At 39.8% G+C, this 22,443-nt stretch overlaps 1 protein-coding gene across 2 annotated transcripts in view; it reads left to right on the top strand.

Moving 5' to 3' along the window:
• The first annotated feature begins 366 nt into the window (after positions 1-366).
• The window catches only part of CSTPP1 (centriolar satellite-associated tubulin polyglutamylase complex regulator 1), a 186,810-nt gene continuing 164,733 nt past the window's right edge, over positions 367-22,443 (top strand). The window contains exon 1 of one of the 2 annotated variants that reach the window (XM_058527012.1): positions 367-487. In XM_058527012.1, the coding sequence (XP_058382995.1) occupies positions 367-487 (121 nt within the window). The remainder of the gene's footprint in view (positions 488-22,443) is intronic. The other variant, XM_058527013.1, reaches the window with a different exon arrangement.

The raw sequence follows: 22,443 nt of genomic DNA, 5'->3' as shown, positions 1-22,443 counted from the left end.
GCAATTTAAGATAGTAGATACAGTAATAAAGAGATAAAGACAGGTAATGGGATATTAAGTATTTATGGGAATTTAGGGGTGGGAGCTATTATTGTGAGTTAGGATAACAGCTGTATAAAGCAGGGATAGTTATGAAATTCAGAAATTGCGGATATGGAGGGCTGGCAATAATTCTTCGACACCAGGAAATATGATGGATTCAAAACCCTCTCCACCTCAAATTCCTCTAAAACCAACTCCTCAAGAAAGGGCGTCCAAGAAGCGACCGCTCCCGGAACTGGTGTGGCGAGCCTGGCGTTGCGATACGGAGAGTGTTTGCGTGACACCCCGTCCGCCTCCCGCCTCTCCTCCCGCCGCGTGGGTGCCATGGCAACCGAGGGAGCCGGCAACCTGGCTTCCGGAAGCTGGAGAGTAGAGCTTGGAAGCTGCGCCGGTCAAAGGATGCTGAGCTCGGAGCGCCTAGCCCTACCGGACTACGAGTATCTGGGTAGGAGCTTCCTTCAGCCTCGGGGATGAAGAGAAGAGCAGGCGAATTAGGCCAGGGTCTGGGGAGGAGGCGGGGCGGGATCTGAGTGGAGACGGGTAGGGGTGGGATGGGGAGGGGCGGGGAGGGGGGCGTTCCAGGGCCTGAGCATGTAAGGCCCAGCCAGGAGGAAACCAGCAGCGGGGGAGTCAAGGATGCCTGGAGTGTGCGGGCTGGAGCTCAGGCAGTGTGGACTGTGTTCCACGTGGGAGAGGTCGGAGTTGAGAATTTGGGGCCCTTTTGGGGTATTCTTGATATGCTGGTAGTGGAGTAACCTTGGAACCTGAAGTGCCCAAGCAGTGGTTCCCTGAATAATCATTTTACCGCTATAGCGGCAACTAACATTTTTGAGCGTTTCTTTTTTACATTAGGCACTGTACTAAACATTTTACATGCATTCTTTATTGAATCTTCACAACAGCCCTAGGAGGAGATACTGTGTTTTTCTTCCATTTTGCAGACGGAGAAACTGAGGCTGAAGAGGTAACTTGCATAAATAAGGCCACACAGCTAGAAAATGGTAGAGCTGTCCGAACCTAATTTGCCCACCCCAAAGCTTGAGCCCTTGACCACTAAGACTGCAGCTGTAGTACTTTATTGAGCACCTTCAGTGTGTAAGGCATTTTCTGGATGGAAAAAGGATGTATACATATAAATATATACACACATGTATGTATATGCACACACTTTTTTTTTAATTGATGTTTATAACATTGTGAGATTCCAGTTGTACATTATTATTTGTCAGTCACCATATAAATGCACCCTTCACCCTTTGTGCCCACCCCCCACCTCCTTCCCCCTGGTAACCACCAAACTGTTCTCTCTGCACACACATTTTAAAAAATTAATACTTTATTTTTTAGCGCACTTTTAGGTTTACAGAAATTTGAGCAGATGTATGAGCCTTCCCATGTACTCCCTCTCTCCCCTACTCAGTTTCCCCTCTTATTAACATCTGGCATTAGTGTGATAATCTTTGTTACAATTGATGAACCAGTATTGATACATTATTATTAACTGAAGTCCATAGTTTACATTAAGGTTGGCTCTGTGTTGGACAGTTTTATAGGTTTTGATAAATGCATAATGTCGTGTGTCTGCCATTATAGTATCATGCAGAATAGTTTCACTGCTCTGAAAATCCTCTGTGCTCTACCTATCCATCCTTTCCACTGCCCCCAGCCCTTGTCAACCACTGATCTTTTGACTGTCTTTGAAGTTTTACTTTTCTAGAATGTCATTTAGTTGGAGTCATACAGTATGTAACCTTTCAGACTAGCTTCTTTCACTAAGCAATATGCATTTAAGGTCCCTCCATGTCTTTTCCTGGCTTGACAGTTCATTTCTTTTCACTGCTGAGTAGTATTCAGTTGTATGGACGTACTATACACACTTTTTCATGGAAAACAATACTAGTTTAAATTTTTGAAATGGTAATATGGAAATGATGCAAAATATAAGGAAGTTTATAGTGAAAAGTCTCCTCCCACTCCTTTCCCCCATCTGCCCATTTCTCATCCATCCTCAGCCCCCTACCAGTAACCACTATTACTGGTTTCCTGTGTATCCTTCCAGAGTGTATTTTATTATGTACATAAGGGAGAATACAGTGCACTCTTTTTTCATTTAATATGTCTTGGAGTAATTTCTATATCATTGGAGAGCTTCCTCTTTCTCTTTTTGTTTTTTTAGCTAACATAGTATTTAAATAATTTATTTAACCAATTCTCTATTGGTAGACAATAAGTTGTTTTTAGCCTATTTCTGTTACTAAAAATATTACACAGAATAACCTGCATTTTTGTTCCTTTCCTAGTATATCTGCAAGGATAAATTCCACAAAGTGGAATTGGTGGGTCAGAGGTATATGTGTTTTAAATATATATTTAAATTTTATGTATATAGAGAGATTGAGATTAAATGATCACATCCAGGGCCGGCCCCGTGGCTTCGTGGTTAAGTGCGCGCGCTCCGCTGCTGGTGGCCCGGGTTCGGATCCCGGGCGCGCACCGACGCACCGCTTCTCCGGCCATGCTGAGGCCGTGTCCCACATGCAGCAACTGGAAGGATGTGCAGCTATGACATACAACTATCCACTGGGGCTTTGGGGGAAAATAAATTAAAAAAAAAAAAATGATCACATCCATTAATCAGCCAAAAGGGGATATTTATATCACAGATAATTTTGTATCTGATTAATAACAATATCAATGCCTAGACTTTTGCTAAGGATTTAATGTATTTTATCTTATCTACCCAGTACTCAATGAATCTATGAAATATTTGAAAAGCCTAGTCTATTTTTCAGTCCTTTGGGTGTTTGCTGTTTGAATTATATGTCTCAAAGGCTTGGCATATTTAATATACTGGTGCTTTGGTGAGTAGAAGTTGGTGGTACCTCCCTAAGTGGATTTTTCAGGAAGACTAATTCAGTGGCAATGTTGATAATGAATCTACAAACAGAATCAGAGTCTCAGGTTGGTTGAAAAAGCTTCAGTGTTCATATAGTCCAACCACCCACCTAATGCTTGAACCCTGGGCAAGTGCTCCTTCAGGCTCTGTTGCATATTTAAGTGTCATAACTGCCTGTCCTAATCACCATCTGGACATTCATACTGCCCTAAGCAGGGTCATATTGCTCACTGGCTTCCTCATAGCTCTTGTCTTGAGTTGAGAACAACCCCTGCCCATTACAATTTGGTCGTGCTGTTTCAAAGCATTCACCCTCAATTTAATTACCATTTCAAACCACTCCCTATAGATTAACTTAATAAAATACTTCTCAATTTAAATTTTTAAATACCTATGGAGGGTTTTGTTTTTTTACAATTATTAAGTCACTTGCATGTGTAGACCTAGAAAAGAAAATACATATAGAGAAAAGAAAATTGCAGAGACAGGAAGGCTCCAGGCATTCGGTGAAACAGAAAAGCCAAAGCTGAGTACCCCTTGGGAAATGTATCTGGAGATCTTTTTAGTATTGTGGTAAAAATTACAGGGATACCTATTCAATGAATATCTATATATTTCCCTTTCTACCTGCTAGCCAGGGCTTATATTTGCCTTTTTGACTATTAGGGAAGGAAACAGTCTTTCATCATGTTGGGTAAACTGATCTTTTCCCCACTGATTTTGTGGATTAGGAACCTGTAATCATGGCCTGGAATGGCTTAGGATCTTAAGATCATCGTTACAGAGTCAGCTCAATGATGTTCATATTTGCAGTCATCAGAATGTAGTGATAGAAACTGTGTTAATGCCCAGGCCTGAATAGAGAGAGGAGAGTCTGGTAAGGAGAGGAAGTAAGTATCGAACCCTTTGTGTAAGACTAATGAAAGATTTTCAGCCTTATGAAAGCTACTTGTTGGAAGCTTCTGCCGGAGGCTGAGGTGTGTCTGTGTATACTTGGTTGGGTGTGGAGAACTCTCTAGAGCCGAAGGGCAGCCTGTTCTGGTCCTAGGTTTGCAAAACTCACCACCTACGTGCTGACCTGAGCATAAGCATGAGGGTGTGAGGTTTATTTTTTACTCCACCTAATTTGGTGAGGTGCATGCTTACATTCATGCTCCAAGTTGCCTCTTCTGTTTCCGTGGAACATACTTATTCTTACCAAGGTTGGTAGTGGGTTGGCGTAATAGATAACTCTAAGAGGTGGTCTTTCTCTTTTGAAGGCTATACTTTTAGAACAACCACAATAAATTGGATAGTTTTTTTTTTTTGGTGAGGGAGATCAGCCCTGAGCTAACATCTGCTAATCCTCCTCTTTTTGCTGAGGAAGACTGGCCCTGGGCTAACATCCATGCCCATCTTCCTCCACCTTACGTGGGACGCCGCTACAACATGGCTTGACAAGCAGTGCGTCGGTGCGCACCCGGGATCTGAACTGGCGAACCTTGGGCCGTCGCAGCGGAGCGCTGCACTTGACCGCTTGCGCCACCGGGCCGGCCCCCTGGATAGTTTATGTTATTTTTTTAATTAATTAATTTTTGTGTGTGTGAGGAAGATCGGCCCTGAGCTAACAGCTGCCAATCCTCCTCTTTTTACTGAGGAAGACTGGCCCTGGGCCAACATCCATGCCCATCCTCCTGCACTCCACATGGGACGCCACCACAGCATGGCTTGACAAGTGGCGCGTCGGTGCGCGCCTGGGATCCGAACCAGCGAACCCCTGGCTGCCGCAGCGGAGCGTGTGCACTGAACCGCTTGCGCCACCGGGCTGGCCCTTGATTGATTGATTGATTGATTGATTGATTGATTTTCCCCCCAAGCCCCAGTAGACAGTTGTATGTCATAGCTGCACATCCTTCTAGTTGATGTATGGGGGACGCAGTCTCAGCGTGGCCTGAGAAGCGGTGCGTCGGTGCACGCCGGGATCCGAACCCCGGGCCGCCAGCAGCAGAGCGCGCGCACTTAACCGCTAAACCACGGGGCCGGCCCTGGATAGTTTTTTTTAAGCTGTAGTTTTTGAGCCCTTCATATACGCTTAGCATCATGCTTTATCTCATTTAATCTTTATAACCACCGTCTGAAGTAGGTATTATTATTAGTCCCTTTTAGTAGTTGTTAATATCATGTCCTCATTTTACAAATAAGGAAACTGAGGTTTAGAAAGGCTAATTGATTTGAACAAAGTCACATGGGTGATGATGCATAGCAAAGCAGAGTTTCAAACCCAGATTTGTCAGATTCCATAGCCTGGTTTTTTCTCTCCACCAAGAAGATAAAAACAGAGCAAAACAACTATTGCCTGCAAAGGGCAGTGATCCTTGCTTCCCTGTTAAGGATGGAGCTCTTAAACAGTTCATTAGGTGCAAATAATTTTCTCAACAATAGGAATTGTATCTTACTTATCATTGTATACCTACCTTTCACAATGTAGACACTTAATACATACATATATGTTAAATTGAATGTGAATAATGCTGACTTTAGGGTTTCCCAAATGTGAGCAGCTTACAAGAACAACTAAGACTTATTAAGCACTTACTATGTACTAGGTAACATTTTAAGTGCTTTACGTATATTAATGCGTATGAAGATAGTTTCTTTTTTTTTTTTTTTGTGAGGAAGATCAGCCCTGAACTAACATCCAATGCCAATCCTCCTCTTTTTTGCTGAGGAAGGTTGGCCCTGGGCTAACATCCATGCCCATCTTCCTCTACTTTATATGGGACGCTGCCACAGCATGGCTTGACAGGCGGTGCATCCGTGTGTGCCCGGGATCCAAACCTGCGTACCCCGGGCTGCCAAAGTGGAGCATGCACACTTAACCGCTCTGCCACCAGGCTGGCCCTGAAGATAGTTTCAATTGTTATCTCCATTTCACAGATGAGAAAACTGCAACACAAAGATATTAAATAACTAGTTAGTAAGTTATGGAGCCAGAATTCTAATCCAACAATCTGACTGCAGAGTCCACACTGTTAAACTCCAGGCTATAAATATCTTTAGCCACCCCCAAAATGAGGCTGCAACTATTGCATAGACCTTCGCATGGATCCTGGAGTAAGTTCAGGTGACTCCAAAGGCTTAATTCAACATTTCTGCCAGGAGGGGGCATCCTAGGAATCAGGATGGATCAGGGAATAGTAAAATTCCAGTTCCCTCTTGCCACTGGACTCATCTCTTAGAGGCAGGCGATGAGGAAGATAACATCTAAAAATAAACCATTTGGGAGAGTTTTATTGACAATAATCTATGTACTCTGGGTGGCTGTGTGACCTTGAAGAAGTTACTTAACCTCTCTGTGCCTTAGTTTCCTTATCTGTAAAATGTGAGTAATAATAGTACTTATCTCATACATGTAAACTTTTAGAGCAATGCCTGGCTGCTACATTGTGTCTACATTGTGAAAACAGGGTATACAAAGATGAGTAAGATATCTTTCCTTTTAGAGCATCTGGGTAGGTCCTCAATAAATATTAGCTGCTATTATTATTACTATACTTTTATAAAGATGGATAATACATCTGTGGCAGCCATGAAAATGTGCCTCTCAGATCTCCTACTGTGGGGAGGGGAGGGTAATTGATTCCCAACTCCAGCTCTGAATCCAACAATGAGGTCACATTTCCCACAGGCTGCTCCCAGCCAATGACTGGCTGGGACAGACCCGCTTGTATGAGATGTGTGACTCCTCTGATGGTGACTTTGGCTTGAGGACTCCCACTGCACCGCAGTCTGATACTTTCACTCTCTTTCCTTTACAAGGGTCAGCCCTGCGTTGTGGTCTATCAGCTCTTCCAGGCTCTTCTGGCTCCCTCCCCATTTTCCCCCATGGGCGTTTCCCCAAGTATATTTCTTACATGTCTGATTCCGTTTGGGTGTCTGCTTCTCAGAGTACCTGGACCACGACAGCATCCCACAGTCACTGATATAGTCCCTTTGAGCCATGGGGTTAATACAGTATCTTCAAGCCTTGGCAACAGTTCTGACATACGACTCTTAGTGGAAGACTTTTAAGTGTTACTAATCTTCTTTTTTGTATTTGCTGATATCAAAGCACATGATATTTACTTGTCTTACTGCCAGATAAATTTTTTTTTTCTTTTGGTTGAATCCTGATAAGAAAGCTTGTTTTTGTTTGGATTTAATAGCGAAACTTCCAAACCCAATTCTATGCTAGGAAACAGTGCTATTTACAGTAAGTCAGCAGAAATTCTCATAGGACTTGAAAGTGCTTGGGTTGTTGCAGAAAGGAAATGAAATAAAATATTATAGATGTTACACTGACTTTCCAACCTTTGGAAACTAGGTTTATAATATATAAAACTGGTCACTTTAAAATAGTTATGAACATATTCACAAAAGCATCTGTTTCCTTTCCTCTTCCCCCCTTCTCCTTCCTTTCCTTTCTTCCTAATTGTTCCTCTCCTCTTTCCTTCCTGATACCCCCTCTGTGTAAAGCAAGGCATGAATATAAAGTGTCCCTCCACACAGGAGACTTACGCCCGCGATAGATGGGAGACGGGACATATTTATAAATGACTGTAACACAAGGTGACGGTGTGATAAGTGCCGTTGTAGCGTGGGAGAACTTGGCGTACTGCAGCTGTCTTGGTGCTCTCCCAGTTTGGTCGGCAGCTTTTCGGTCGTGGCATGGGCAGCCATTATCTTGGTGGCCCAGTTCTGGGATGTGCCTTTGGGAGTTGTTCCTGGAAGTTCAGCCTAGACTCTTGTTTCTTCTGCCTTTCCAAGGATTCTGTAAACTATTTAATAAATATCTTTTCGTTGCGGGAAAAAAAAGAACAATTGAGTTCTAAGGTGTGTTGTTCCCAACTCTCACACACCTCCGTTTCTCCAAGGTAACTAAATTGCAGGCGATCTCAGAGTTATTCTAGGGTTTTAAAGCAGTTCTGTAAATTTTCGACCTGGCTTATTTATATATTCAAGTAATCTTAAAATCTTTCCTTGAAATGCTGTCCAAAAGTCGGGGATCACTTTTATTTGCACAAATACCATGTTTGCTAAATGAGTAATTTTAGGAGGCTGAGTAGATAATTGAAGTTTTAAGAAGTAATAATAATAGATCAGACGAGACAAATAATCCATTAGCCTATCTCTAATTCATTATCCTGTTTATATCCTTCTTCGCACTTATCTTGTTTATCTATTTGTATACTTGGTTATTGTCTGTTTCTTACTAGGATGTGGGCCTAAGAGCAGGTTTATTCTCTCAGTATCTCCAAAATCTAGCACAGTGCTTGACCCAGGTTAAGTGCTCAATTGTTAAATGAATGGTCTGCTTTTTTTTTTTTTTTTTGTGAGGAAGATCAGCCCTGAGCCAACATCCGTGCCAATCCTCTCTTTTTGCTGAGGAAAACTGGCCCTGGGCTAACATCTGTGCCCATCTTCCTCCACTTTATATGGGACGCCGCCACAGCGTGGCCTGACAAGCGGTGTGTCAGTCTGTGCCTGGGATCCGAACCCGGGGTTGCCAGCAGCAGAGTGCGCGCACTTGACCACTATGCCACGGGGCTGGCCCCATGAATGGTCTGCTTTAAGTAGCAGAATAAATTTTTAAAAAATGGGAGAAAGGAATCCAGTTCAACAAATAGTCATTGAATTCCTACCATGTGAGAGACACTACACTTTTTTTTTTTTCCTCCTTCCATGGTTTCCTCCTTCCACTGATTAAAATCTGCCTTGGATCCTGGTTTTAAGCTCTGATCATACCTAAGGTTAGTTTCTTGGTTGCTATGTTTTGGTTACACAACAGTAAGATTTAATCTATTCTTTTAACGATAGTTTAAGAAGGAAGGAAATTTTATACAGTTGTGGGGCATCTCCATGAGATCCTGTCCTGTAGTTGGCCAGAGGAATATGCTCTAAGACTGGAATTACCCTCCTAAACTAATTCCCGGGCCCTCTGTGTTGGATTTGCCCTTGCGCTAGTTCCCCAGGGGCCTGAGGAAATAGCTCATTCTATGATTGGAATTTCAAGTCAAAACACATTTATCTGAGCAGAATTTTAATGATTTATCAAAGAGCGGAGGGATTTTCCCAAACACATCTGAACTTACCAAATTACTGGTGCCATTAGCTATGTATTCTCTTAAGCACCTTTCTTTAAACAAAGCAATTACTGCTGAAATCATCAAATGTATTTTTCATAAAAGCTTTTGACTAAGTTTTGTTTGATTAGCAGGAACCCAGTAAAAGTAAATATTGTTTGAGAAGGCACTTTCAGAGCACTTTCTTTTTCTTCACTGAATTAGCTTTTTAAAAGTGCTGTTCTTGGGAGAGAGAGCCTTTTTCCAGCTGTCCTATTGTGTAGCTCAAGGTCTTGTTAATACTATTATCTGGCCCTAAGATTACAGGTACTTGTGATAAAACACAAGCTTCAGTTTGTGTAATCTCAGACAGAAATCTGCTTGTGCCCCAGGACTTCGTATCAGGTGTTTGTTAAATTCAGACTTCTCTCACCTGGGGTAGCCCCACTGGCTCCTGGTAAACAATGTCTGGGAGGGATAGGGCTGCATTAGCGCCTGTTGCCTTTTTTTTTTTTTTTTTTTTTAATCATGTGGCAGGACTCCTCCTGTGGCCAACTTACATACAATATGCGTTAACTGGGAAAATTATATATTTTAAAATAGGCATGTTTGAAACAATAACACTTTTGAATGTGAAATGTACCAAAGGCCACATGTCTTTGGCTTTGCTTGTCAAATGGAGAGGCTGCCAGAACCACTCGGCTCCATGGTTCTCATGCCCCCAAGTCCTGCAAATTGACACGTAAGTAGGCAACACACAAAGAAGCTCAGCCCATGAGAAAGTGAGTGTGGGCGCTTGGGCTGGCCTCCTGTCTCTCTGTGTGCAGTTCTTTCCAGCTTCACTTGTTCTGTCCCATCTTAGTTCTTCAGAAAGGAGAGATTCAATGTGTCTGGTATTTCAGTGTGTTAACTGCACAGGCAGCATGAGGCTAGCACTCAGGCCACTGTTCAGCCTGTCATATGGAAGGAATTGCCTTTCAGGGAAGATTATAATTGTGTATGTAGCCACACAAATGCACATTCTGCCTGGAGGAAAATGCGCTGAAGAGGAGGCCTGGTGCTGCCACTCAGGTCTCTTTGTGGAGGGCTGCATAAGAAGCCCTTACATGGCATCGTCAACTCTTTTGGGCTTAATGAGTCATCTTTTTGTGTGATGCCTACTTCAAAAACAAAAAAGGAAGAAGAAGAAATGCACTCTTCCCAAAGTGAGTTGCTTTTATTGGCCCTTCAGCTTTATCTACGAGTTTTGTACATTCTTGATGACATCATTTACAATGCTAGTGCACAGACAGTAAACAAAAAATAATTTAACTTTCGGGCATCTAGACAAAACTTAATAGTCCAATTTAGAGAAATGATAATAAGCTTTATAAGCAGTAAGCACATGAGCTGAAACAACAAGCATGACCCCAATCCTTTTTGGAATGTGATGTGTTGAAAGAGAGCTGTAGAGAAAACTAGGAGCTTGACACTCTTGAATTACGTGCTGTTCAGACTTGAGTCCGTGGTCTGGTGTTAATTCCAAGCAGTGTGTTCTAGTTAGTGGATAAAATACAGGCTACCTTATGAGTAAGCCATTAAGCAACTTGAGCCATAGCATTTCACCTATAAGAAAGGAAAAGGTAATATTGCCACCTACCTCACAGGAATGTTAGAAGATTGAGAAGATAAACAGGTGGAGCTCTTTACGAGAAAGGTATTTTGTAAATAGAAAATGCTATTATTCTCCTTGATCAAATTTCCCCAACAAATGGAGTTGATAAAAGCTACCTCACAGGGGGTTGAGAGGATGAATTAATTAATATATGTCAGGTATCTTAAAGTAAACTACTTAATGAGACCTAAAATTGATCGTCTTTCTTGTAAGTCTATAAACCACCAAACCTAATGTTTAGATATGTGATTAACTTATAGGTTAGCATGGTAGAGACTGGCAAATATATAGGTAAAAGAAAATACGTTAGGTCTTCAGAAAGAAAGGCCCTGCCTTTTTTCTCTTCAGGTTATGCCTACGATTAGCCTTTGGAGTCTTGCTAATCTTTGTTGCCGTGTCTGAACATAAGGACTGTTTGACCTTTGCTCTTCCAGTAAATATTTGTTTTTGATTTCATATTTCTAAAGGAGAAACAAGCTTATAAAGAAAAGAAGGGGTTGATTTGTCTCACATTGTGAACTTTTTCTTATCATATTTCCTAGTAGTTAAGAGAAAATAACTATTGTTGAAGGACCTGGCATCAGGCTCCCTCACTGGAAAGTTCTTAAACTCAGACAAGTAATAAAAACAGATTTGGTTGATATCTTTAGAGGAGAAGGGACACCAGAAAATAATTTCTATATATATATATATATATTTTTTTTTTAATTTTTATTTATTTATTTTTCCCCCAAAGCCCCAGTAGATAGTTGTATGTCATAGCTGCACATCCTTCTAGTTGCTGTATGTGGGACGCGGCCTCAGCATGGCTGGAGAAGCGGTGCGTCGGTGCGCACCCGGGACCCGAACCCGGGGCCGCCAGTAGCGGAGCGCACACACCCAACTGCTAAGCCACAGAGCCGGCCCAATAATTTATATTTTTAAATGACAAGATTATCACTGACATCTCCCATTTTTGTTGGTATTTTCATAAGATTTTAGGTAACAATACCTGAGAAGACCCCTCAGGTAATTTTACAAGTTCAGAATTTCATCTTTTGTTTCCAAGTATAGTAGCATTTAGATAACTTTACTTTGCAGATTTCATTTTCTGTTAGATAACACAAAGTGGGAAAACTATTTCATTTAAATTCTAAGTCATTAGACAGAGGTCATTTTTCTAACTTTTTTTTTAAAGAGAAATAATATTCCAACTTCTAAGTTGTATAGCCCCCGAATACTGCCTTAAGTGAGAAATGTATTCAAATAGATGTTCTTGGTATGCCAGCTAGAGTCATTCTCATATCCAGAAGGACTAGAGATAGACAGCAATCACATCCAGTCCTCACAAGAGATTTGTGAGGTAAGCACCAGGGTGATCCCCACTTTTCCATGAGGAAACTGAGATTTAGGTTATGTAACCTGCCCAAGGTCACTGAGCTAGTAAATGGAGGTAAAGCTTGAATAAAGTTTATTGGACTCTAAAACCTGTGTTGTTAGCTGCTTTGCTTTCTTTTAGGTCCTGTTATTTCTAAAGACCCTCTTTCCTATTCAGTTTGGTAAGGATTTATGTGTCAGAACTTAATATTTTAACAGAAATTTCTACAAAATATATGATATTCCCTAGAATCTTTGGTATAATATATAGAACATAATTTAACATTTTCTTGGTGATGTGGTATTATTATTTTAGACATTTATTATGTTGTGCTGTAGATATGTTGTGACATTTACTTGTAAAGGTGGATGTTAGGAAACAGGGGCCTAGAGAACTTACATAAATTTTCATTTACATAGATAGCAGTTGGTGGAACTAAGATTTGACTCCAGTTGTTCTGATTCCAAATTTAGTGGTCTAGGTGCCACTCAGTCAATGTTCATTAAATCTGACTTTATAGCTATTAATTACTGATAAGAACTTCCCCCTATGCTTACAACTCTCCTCTCTCCAGGCTAATGTTTCCTACTGGATCACTAAGCTGTTGAGATATACTGAGGTTTTGTACTTTAGGTGATTTTGTGCCCCTGATCTCTCAGGGTATTAATTAGGGTGATGGCTGAGCTGCTGTTATAAAAAGGTCCCATCCCCCGTGTCCCCCCACGCCCCACTGCAGTGCCTCATACAAGAGAGAACCTTATTTCTAACTTAACCTAAGTTCAGGATGTGGAAGGCAGGATCTGCTCTAGGAAGCCGTCATAGGATTTCAGACTAGCAGGGCAGCCATGCTATTTGAAACACGTGGTTTCCGAGGATGCCTTGGTTGTAGCCATTTCCAGCCAGTAGAAAGGAGAAGGGAAAAGAGTGAGTCCAGGGCAAACATCTTTTAAACAAGTAAGGCAGAAGTTGCAAGCATCACTTGTGCTTACATTTCATAGGTGAGAACTTAATATAAGGCCCCTGCTAATTGCAAAGGAGCCTGGGAATTAAGTCCAACCAGACAATCATGTGTGCAAGAAGAATAGGAGCACAGATTTTGGGGGTGCAAACAATAATCTGCCAGACCTAGTATGTACAGTGGAAATGTCTCTCCCACTCAGGTGAGGCGTATTGTGGGTAGCTGCTTGCCCTTATTCATAGGTGGAGCACGGATGTACGATGGCTGTTGGACTTTTCCTCCCTTCTGCTCTCAGAATACAGAGGTATTTCATCCCTTGTCCCTGTTCTCCACTCTCCTCTTGCTACCACTGAGCTCAGTTGCTCCTTTTTTATTATTGTTTTCTTTCTTACCTCTATGTCTCCTGTCATTTCTCTTGTATCACTTCTCTGTCCTTTGTAAACATTTCCAACTAATCAGGATAGTCCCTTTCTACACTTTAGTGTGCACATGTAATGTTAGGGTTTTAGTTCTTTATAATTGTGTTGGTTGCTGGGTGTTGGAGGTTACTTTGCTGCCAAATAAATTTTTTTTGATTGGGAGTTAGAGACCCATTGTAGGAACCTAAATCTTGTCTCCAGAGAGCTAGCTTTACAATAAATAAAGATATATGTCTTCCTAGACTGAGAGTAATTGGTAAGACATTTAGGAGAACAAGGAAAAGGTGGTGCCACGGAATCTGGGGGAGGAGTGAGTGTCAAGGTGGAGAGAGTGTTCAGTGATATCAGTTGTCTCAGAGAGGTTGATAAGATAAGTGCTGCGAAGGAGGTTGTTGGTGGCATTAGGTGAGCAGTTTCAGTGGAGTAGTGTGGCAGGATGCCCGATTTTCCTGGATTGAAGAGTAAAGGGGAAGGGTGAAGGAGTGGAGACAATAGGTAGGTTAGATTTGTTTCAAGAAGTTTGAGGAAGTTGGGGAAGGAGAAGCAGGGGGGGTGATAGCAAGAGTAGGGAGAATTTGTGGTTGTTTTTAATTTTTTAGATGGGAGAGACTTGAGTATGTTTATACACTGGAGGAAAGGGAGCCAGGAGAGGGAGGGAGGGAAGATCCAGGAGAAGGAAAGGATGGTTAACTGATGGAATATGTTTTCAGAAGACGTGGGAGGGAATTCTGGGATCAAGGGCAGAGGTGCAAGGTTGTTTTGGAGATGGGAATTAGGGCCATGTTTATCCATTAGGCACTATAGGCATTGTGCCTAACCTGTACACTGTTTTGAGATCTTTGAAAATATTTGAGACCTAAAAAAAAAAAACCTTATTGGCCCTAAAATGTGGATAAATGTTTAATTATATATTTATGAAATGTAATATGATGTCACTTCATTGTTACATTTAGTATGGACATACATTTTATTGTATTTGAAAGGAATTTATAGGGAGGATTTTTCTCAGTTAGCAGGAATTCCCAAGTGAAAAATCAGATCCTAAGATGGTCTTAAAACAACTCTACAAGGATATTATTCAGCAATAAAAAAAAAAAAAGAAGGAAATGCTGCCATTTCAACAACATGGATGGACCTTGAGGACATTGATATTCTTTACCTGAACACCTCTTCTTGGTCTTGGACGTAATAATCAAAGTTATCTCCTTAGAGTTGGGGAAACAGAAGTAAAAGACTTAGAAGAGCAAAGAAAGTTTGTATTAGTTGCTGTGGGAAAGAAGAAAGCTTGACTAGGGACAAGTACAGGAATTTTGAGCAGCATTAAGACATTTGAAGTAAGGATACATAAATAAATCCATTGAAAAAAGAAGCAACAAAGAACATTAACAGGAGCAATGTTGACTATGTAAATTGGTAAAAGAAAAAACTACAAATGTATTACAAAGTAATAATTAGGGGAAACAATTGAAAAACTGTTTTAGGAAAACAAGATGTCACAAATAATGAGTAAAGAGAGGGAAGATCCCAATAGCACAAAAAGTTTTTTTTAATTTAATGTTTATTTTTATTAGCTACACAATTTTATTGGTCAAATAGATGTGTAAGAGTTTTAACAAAGCCCAGCATTACCATACCCTACAAACTTCTCACCTCTAAGTCCCACCCCTCGGAGGAGACCACTTTCAATTTTTTTTACCATTTCTTTGATGTTTTGCTGCATATTTTAAAATAACATACTTAAACTGCTCTTCTTGATTTTTCAGTCTTAGATATTATCTAATGATTTCCTATGATGGATTTATCACTTTTATACCCCCTAATTTCCCTTCCTCCTAGCCTTCCAATAAAATTATGATTTTTGATTGTCAATATTCAGTGTTTATTATGGCTATGGAAATGGTATGTATATATTAGTCAGGTAGTGTACTATGATTACATTTCCCCTTTTTATGTAGTTTTTTTTCTTTTTCCTGGAGTTAATAATTGCCTTATCTTTTGTTTGGTTGATTGTCTATGAATTTGTCTCTAATTTATCCCTAATCTCTCCAACCAAAATATCAGTCTTCTCTTAGTTTGTGCAAACACATTAGGTATTCTCTAAGTTTCTGTTTATTTTCTTCAAGATAACTCTCCTGGAGTACTCCTTCCCCTAATTGGTCCTCCTGCTCCAATCTGGCCTAGTTGCTCTCAATCTTTTATCCTTATCATTGATATTACTTGTCTTTCTTAACTTATATTCCAAATTTCCTGAAGCCTATGTTTTCCTTTTTCCTTATATGCTCCTTTTTGTTAGGTTGCATCCACCAGTAGCTTTCTGAGAAACGGTGCGTGCAAAATAAAATTTGGGGGATCTTATGTCTCTGAAAATGTCTTTATACTACCCTTCCACTTGATTGATAGTTTGTGTAGGTATAAAATTCCATGTTGGAGATATTTTTCCCTTAGAATTTTTAAGGCATTTCTCCCTTATCTTTTAGATTTCCATATTGCTGTTGAGAAATCTAATGCCATTCTGATTTGTGATATTTAATAAAATGTCCGTTGGTGTGTATCTTCTTTCATTCATTGTCTTGAGATTCTTTCAATGTGGAAATTCATGTCTTTCAGTTCTGAGTTTTCTTGAATTACATGTTTGATATTTTCTCATGTCTGTCTCTGGAACTGGTGTTACTTGGACATTGAACCTTATGGATTCATGCTCTAACTTTCTTGTTTTTCTCTCTTTTCCATATTTTTTGTTTGTTGTACTTTTTGTGAATATCTTCAACTTTTCCAATTCTGTTGAATTCTAAAAATATCTACTATTATATTTTAAATTTATATTCACTCATTTTTTGTTTTCTCAAATCATGAATACATGATTTTATCTTGCCTTTCTAAGAATATTAATTATGATATTTCTTGTTTTGTTGTTTTGTGTTTTGTTTTGCTTGTGCTTATGTCTCCTGCAGTTTTTCTTTTTCTTCTCAGTTTCTTTTTTTCTGTTTGTTATTTTTTTATGTGTTTTTCATATAAGAAGCTTTCCTCAAGCTATGGGAGCTTCTTGGATGTCTGTTCAAGTGCTGAGCAAGGGAGGGTCTTAGAAATCAGTGTGTAGACTTTAATGTAATCATCCTGTTTTTAGTAGGGCACCTCTACCTTCAACTGTTCCTGGTGTCCCCAAGTCAAAGTGCTAATGATTCAGCCTCTTAATATGGATATAGCTCGTTTTGTTTATTCATTCATCAGTTGATGGATATTTGGATTGTTTCCACTTTTTGGATATTATGAAAGTGCTGCTGTGAACAGCTGTGTACAAGTTTTTGTTTGAACACCTCCTTTCATTTCTTTTGGGTATACGCCTAGGAGTGGAATTGCTGGGTCATAAGGTAGCTCTTTGTTTAGCTTTTTGAGGAACCTGCCAAACTGTTTTCCAAAGTGGCTGCTCTATTTTATCCACCAGCAATGTATGAGGGTTCCAATTTCTCTACATCATTTCTAACACTTATTATTGTCTTTTTGATTATAGTCATTCTAGCAGATGTGAAGTGGTACCTCATTGGGGTTTTGGTTTGCATTTCCCTAGTGAGTAACGATGTTGAGCATCTTTTCGTGTGTTTATTGGCCATTGGTATGTCTTCTTTGGAGAAATGTCTAGACAAATCCTTTGCCTATTTTTAATTGGCTTGTCATTTTATTGTTGAATTGTAACAGTTCTTTACATATTCTGGATACTAGACTCTTATCAGATAAATGATTTGACAATATTTTCTCCCATTCTGTGGGTTGTCTTTTCACTTTCTTGATAGTGTCTTTTGGAGCACAAAAGTTTAAAATTTTTATGGAAACCAATTTATCTATTATTTTTTCCTTTGGTTGCTTATGCTTTAGGTGTTATATCTAAGAAACTGTTACCTAAACCAAGGTCACAAAGATAAACCTATTTTTTTATCCTAAGAGTTTTATAGTTTCAGCTTTTACATTTAAGTCTTTGATCCATTTTGAGTTAATTTTTGTATATGATTTGAGTTAAGGGTCCAAATTCATTCTTTTGCATATGGATATCTGGTTTTCCCAGCACTGTTTGTTGAAAAGACTATCATTTCCCCTTTGAATAGTTTTAGCACCCTTGTCAAAAATCATTTGACCATATATGTAAGGGGTTATTTCTGGCGTCTCTATTCTATTCCATTGGTGTTTTTGGTTGTCTTTAAGCCAGTACCACACTGTTTTGATTACTGTACCTTTGTAGCAAGTTTTGAAATCAGGAAGTGTGAGTTCTCCAGCTTTGTTCTTCTTTTTCAAGATTGTTTTGGCTATTTAGGGTCCCTTGAGATTCCATGTGAATATTAGGATGGGTTCCTGTTTGTTCAGGGTTCTGCTCCGCTGTCTCCTCCTCCAAGTGGCCTTTTTTGGTCCTTTCTGTTTGGACTAGATTTCTATCTTATATGTATATCTTTACCATGGTTTTCACTATACTGTGTTGTAATTGTCAGTTTGCTTGTTTGTCTCCTTAAAGACAAAAGACATGGTTCTATTTGTTTTCATTTTTCCAGTGCCTAGCATATACTAGATATTCAATATAATGTCTAAAGGAGTGAATAAGTGAATAAAGCATGAGCCTAAACTAAGCAAGTATTAGGTTACATTAAAATGCATTAGACTATCACCAAAACATAAACAACTGATACTTGGGTAGAATTTTATTGTTTATAAAGTAGTTCACGTATACTATCTTATTTGTTTTATTTGTTTTTTTGCAGTTTTATTGAGAAATAATTGACATACATCACTGTATAAGTTTCAGGCATACAGCATGATAAGTTGACTTACATATGTTGTGAAATGATTATCACAATAGGTTCAGCTTACATCTGTCATCTCATATAGATACAATATAAAGAATGGAAAGAAGAAAAAAAAATGTTCTCCTTGTGATGAGAATTCTTAGGATTTACTCTATCAAGTTTCCTATATATCATACAACAGTGTTAACGATAGTCATCGTGTTGTACATTGAATCTCTAGTACTTGTTTATCTTATAACTGGAAATTTATACCTTTTGACCACTGTCCTCGAATTCCTCTCCCCCCGTCCTCCCTGTCTGCTAACTACGTCTGATCTCTTTTTCTATGAGTTCAGGTTTTTTTTTTTTTTTTAAGATTCCATAAATAAGTGAGAACATATGGTATTTGTCTTTCTCTGACTTATTTCACTTAGCATAACGCCTTCAAGGTCCATCCATGTTGTCGCAAATGGTAGGATTTTCTCCTTTTATATGGCTGAATAATATTCCATTGTATATATATACTACAACGTCTTTATCCATTCATCCATCTAGGTGGACACTTAGGTTGTTTCCATGTCTCGGCTATTGTAAATAATGCTGCTTTAAACATGGGGGTGCAGATATCTTTTCGAGTTAATGTTTTCATTTCTTTTGGATATATTCCAAGAAGTGGAATTGCTGGATCATATGGTGGTTCTATTTTTAATTTTTTGAGGAACCTCCATACTGTTTTCCATAGTTGCTGTACCAATTTACAGTCCTACCAGCAGTGCACAGGGTTTCCTTTTTTTCACATCCTCAGCAGCATTTGCTTTCTCTTGTCTTTTTGATAATGGCTATTCTAACAGGAGTGAGGTGATATCTCATTGTGGTTTTAATTTGCATTTCCCTAATGATTAGTGATGTTGAGCATCTTTTCATGTACCTGTTGGCTTTTCATATATCTTCTTTGGAAAAATGTCTATTTAGGTCCTTTGCCCATTTTTTAATTGGGTTATTTGTTTTTTTCATGTTGATATTTTTTGATATTTCTTCTTGATATATTTTGGATATTAACTCTTTATCAGATAAATGGTTTGCAAGTACTTTTTCCCATTCCGTGGGTTGTCTTTTAACTTTGTTGATGGTTTCTTTTTTGCTGTGCAGAAGCTTTTTAGTTCGATGTAGTCCCACTTTTATTTTTGATTTTGTTGCTTGTGCTTTGGGTGTCATATCCAAAAAATCATTACCAAGGCCCTTGTCAAGGAGTTTTATTCCTACATTTTCTCCTAGGAGCTTCAGGTCTTATATTAACTCTTTAATTCATTTTGAGTTAATTTTTGTTTATTTGTCTTAACTCAACTGTGAAGAAAGTATGGTTAGTATCACTTTTTGATAAATCTGAGCATTACAAACAATAAGAGAAAAAACATTTAGAAGGACTAAATGGGAAAATTGGGGAATTAAAAAAAATGTGAATCTTTTGCCAACATTTGTCATATACAAGGTACAGAGAAGTTTTTGGTAAATAAAAGGCAGAAATTATATATATTCTTCTCAAACTACAATGCAATAAAATTAGGTATACTGAAAGTATAATTTAAAAGTACCTAACCACAAGGATATTTTACTTTCCTTTACAGCTGGGTCAGATAATAAATTCGAGAAATAGCAATAAACAATTTTTTAACTCCAGCACAATTAAAATCTATAGACATTTCCCAAAGCAATACTTAGAGGAAAAGTTATTGCTATAAATGTCTAGATTAATAAGAAGTAAAAAGATAATTAAGTCTATACTTAAAGAATTTACAAAAGGAGCAAAGTAGCAAACTAAAGAAAGTAGAAAATAGAATTAAATAATAAAAATAGAGATAAGCGGGGGGCCGGCCCAGTGGCATATTGGTTAAGTTCGAGCACTCTGCTTCGGGGGCCTGGGGTTCTCAGGTTCAGATCCCAGGCGCAGACCTGCACACCACTCATCAAACCATGCTATGGCGGCATCCCACATACAAAAAATAGAGGAAGATTGGCACAGATGTTCGCTCAGGAGCAATCTTCCTCAAGCAAAAAGAGGAAGATTGGCAACAGATGTTAGCTCTGGGCCAATCCCTCACCAAAAAAAAAAAGCAAGATAAAAATAGAGATAAGCGAACAAATTTACTCGTGATTTTTTTTGAACTTTCAGAAACAAATAGTTCATAAATTACAATGTTTATTAACCCCCAAAAACTTTGATCTTTTTTTCTTTCTTTCTGTCAGCTTTATTGGCGTGTAATTTACATGCAATAAAAATCATTAGGGCCAGCCCCCGTGGCCTAGTGGTTAAGTTCGGTGTGCTCTGCTTCGATGGCCCAGGATCGATTCCCAGGTATGGACCTACACTACTTGTCTGTCAGTGGCCATGCTGTGGCAGCGGCTTGCATACAAAAATAGGAAGCTAACAGATGTTAGCTTGGGGCGAATCTTCCTCAGCAAAAAAAAAAAAAAAAAAAAGACGGGCCGGCCCCGTGGCGTAGCAGTTAAGTGCGCATGCTCCGCTGCTGGAGGCCCGGATTTGGATCCTGGGCACGCGCTGATGCACCGCTTGTCAGGCCATGCTGTGGCAGCATCCCACATAAAGTGGAGGAAGATGGACACAGATGTTAGCTCAGGGCCAGTCTTCCTCAGCAAAAAGAGGAGGTGTGGCATGAATGTTAGCTCAGGGCTGATCTCCTTCACAAAAAAAAAAAAGAAAACCATTAATTTTAAGGGTAAAATTTAATAAGCTTTGATAAATGTATATAGCCGTGTAATCACCACCCCAATCATTATACAGAACATTTTCATCACCTGAAAAAGTTTCCTTATGCTCTGCTATTGACTGAATGTTTGTGTTACCCCCAAATTCATATGTTGAAGCCGTAATCCCATGTGATAGTGTTTGGAGGTGGGGCCTTTGGGAGGTAATTAGATGATGCAGGTGGAGCCCTCATCATGGGGTTATAAGAAGAGATGCAAGAGAAATGATCTCTCTTTTCACCTTATGAGCATACAGCAAGAAGGCGGCCATCTGCAAACCAGGCAGAGGGCCCTCAGCAGACAGCAGACCGCCAGCACCTTGAATTTGCACTTCCCAGCCTCCAGAACTGTGAGAAATAAATGTTTGTTGTTGTTGTTGTTGTTTTTTGGTGAGGAAGATTGGCCCTGAGCTAACATCTGATGCCAGTCTTCCTCTTTTTGCTTGAGGAAGATTGTCCCTGAGTTGACATCTGTGCCAATCTTGCTCAGTTTTGTATGTGGGACGCTGCCACAGCATGGCTTGATGAGCGGTGCTTAGGTCCATGCCTGGGATCTGAACCAGCAAACCCTGGGCTGCCGAAGTAGAGTGTGTGAACTTAACCACTACACCGCCAGGCTGGCCCTGAGTGTTTGTTGTTTAAGCCACCCAGTCTATGATATTTATTATAGCAACTCAAACTGACTAAGATAGAAGTTGGTACCAAGGAGTGTTGCAACAAACACCTAAAAATGTGGAAGCAGAGCCGGCCCCGTGGCTTAGCGGTTAAGTGTGTGCGCTCCGCTGCCGGCGGCCCGGGTTCGGATCCCGGGTGCGCACCGAGGCACCACTCTTCCGGCCATGCTGAGGCTGCGTCCCACATACAGCAACTAGAAGGATGTGCAGCTGTGACAGGCAACTGTGTACTGGGGCTTTGGGGGAAAAATAAATAAATAAAATCTTTAAAAATGTGGAAGCAGCTTTGGAACTGGGTAACGGGTAGGGCTGGAAGAGTTGTGAGGTGCGTTCTCAGAAAAGCCGATATTGCTGGGAAGGGCCTGTTACAGGCGATTCTGGTGAGAACTCAGAAAGAAAAGAGGAGACCTGGAGAGAAAGCCTCCATCTTCTTAGAGATTGCATAAATAGTCGTGAACAGAATGTTGGTAGAAATATGGATGGTACAGGCCATTCTGATGAAGTCTCACATGGAAATGAGAAACATGTTATTGGAAACTGAAGGAAAGGCGATCCTTGTTATAAAGTGGCAAAAAACTTGGCTGAATTTTGTTCGTGTTCTAGTGTTTTGTGGAAGGTAGAATGTGTGAGTGATGAAACTGGATTTTAGCTGAGGAGATTTCTAAGCAAAGTGGTGAAGGAGCGGCTTGATTCCGCCAGGCTGCTTATAGTAAAATGTGAGAAGAGAGAAATGAATTGAAGACAAAATTGTTAAGCAGAAAGGAATTAAAACTTAAAGATTTGGAAAATTCTCAGCCTGACTGCTGAGCTGGAACACCAGTCTCCTGTTGCCCTT

Source organism: Diceros bicornis, chromosome 31 (assembly GCF_020826845.1).
Source record: "Diceros bicornis minor isolate mBicDic1 chromosome 31, mDicBic1.mat.cur, whole genome shotgun sequence".
Taxonomy (NCBI): domain Eukaryota; kingdom Metazoa; phylum Chordata; class Mammalia; order Perissodactyla; family Rhinocerotidae; genus Diceros; species Diceros bicornis.
The sequence above is the reverse complement of the archived record's forward strand: the minus strand, read 5'-3'. Positions and strand labels throughout refer to the sequence as shown.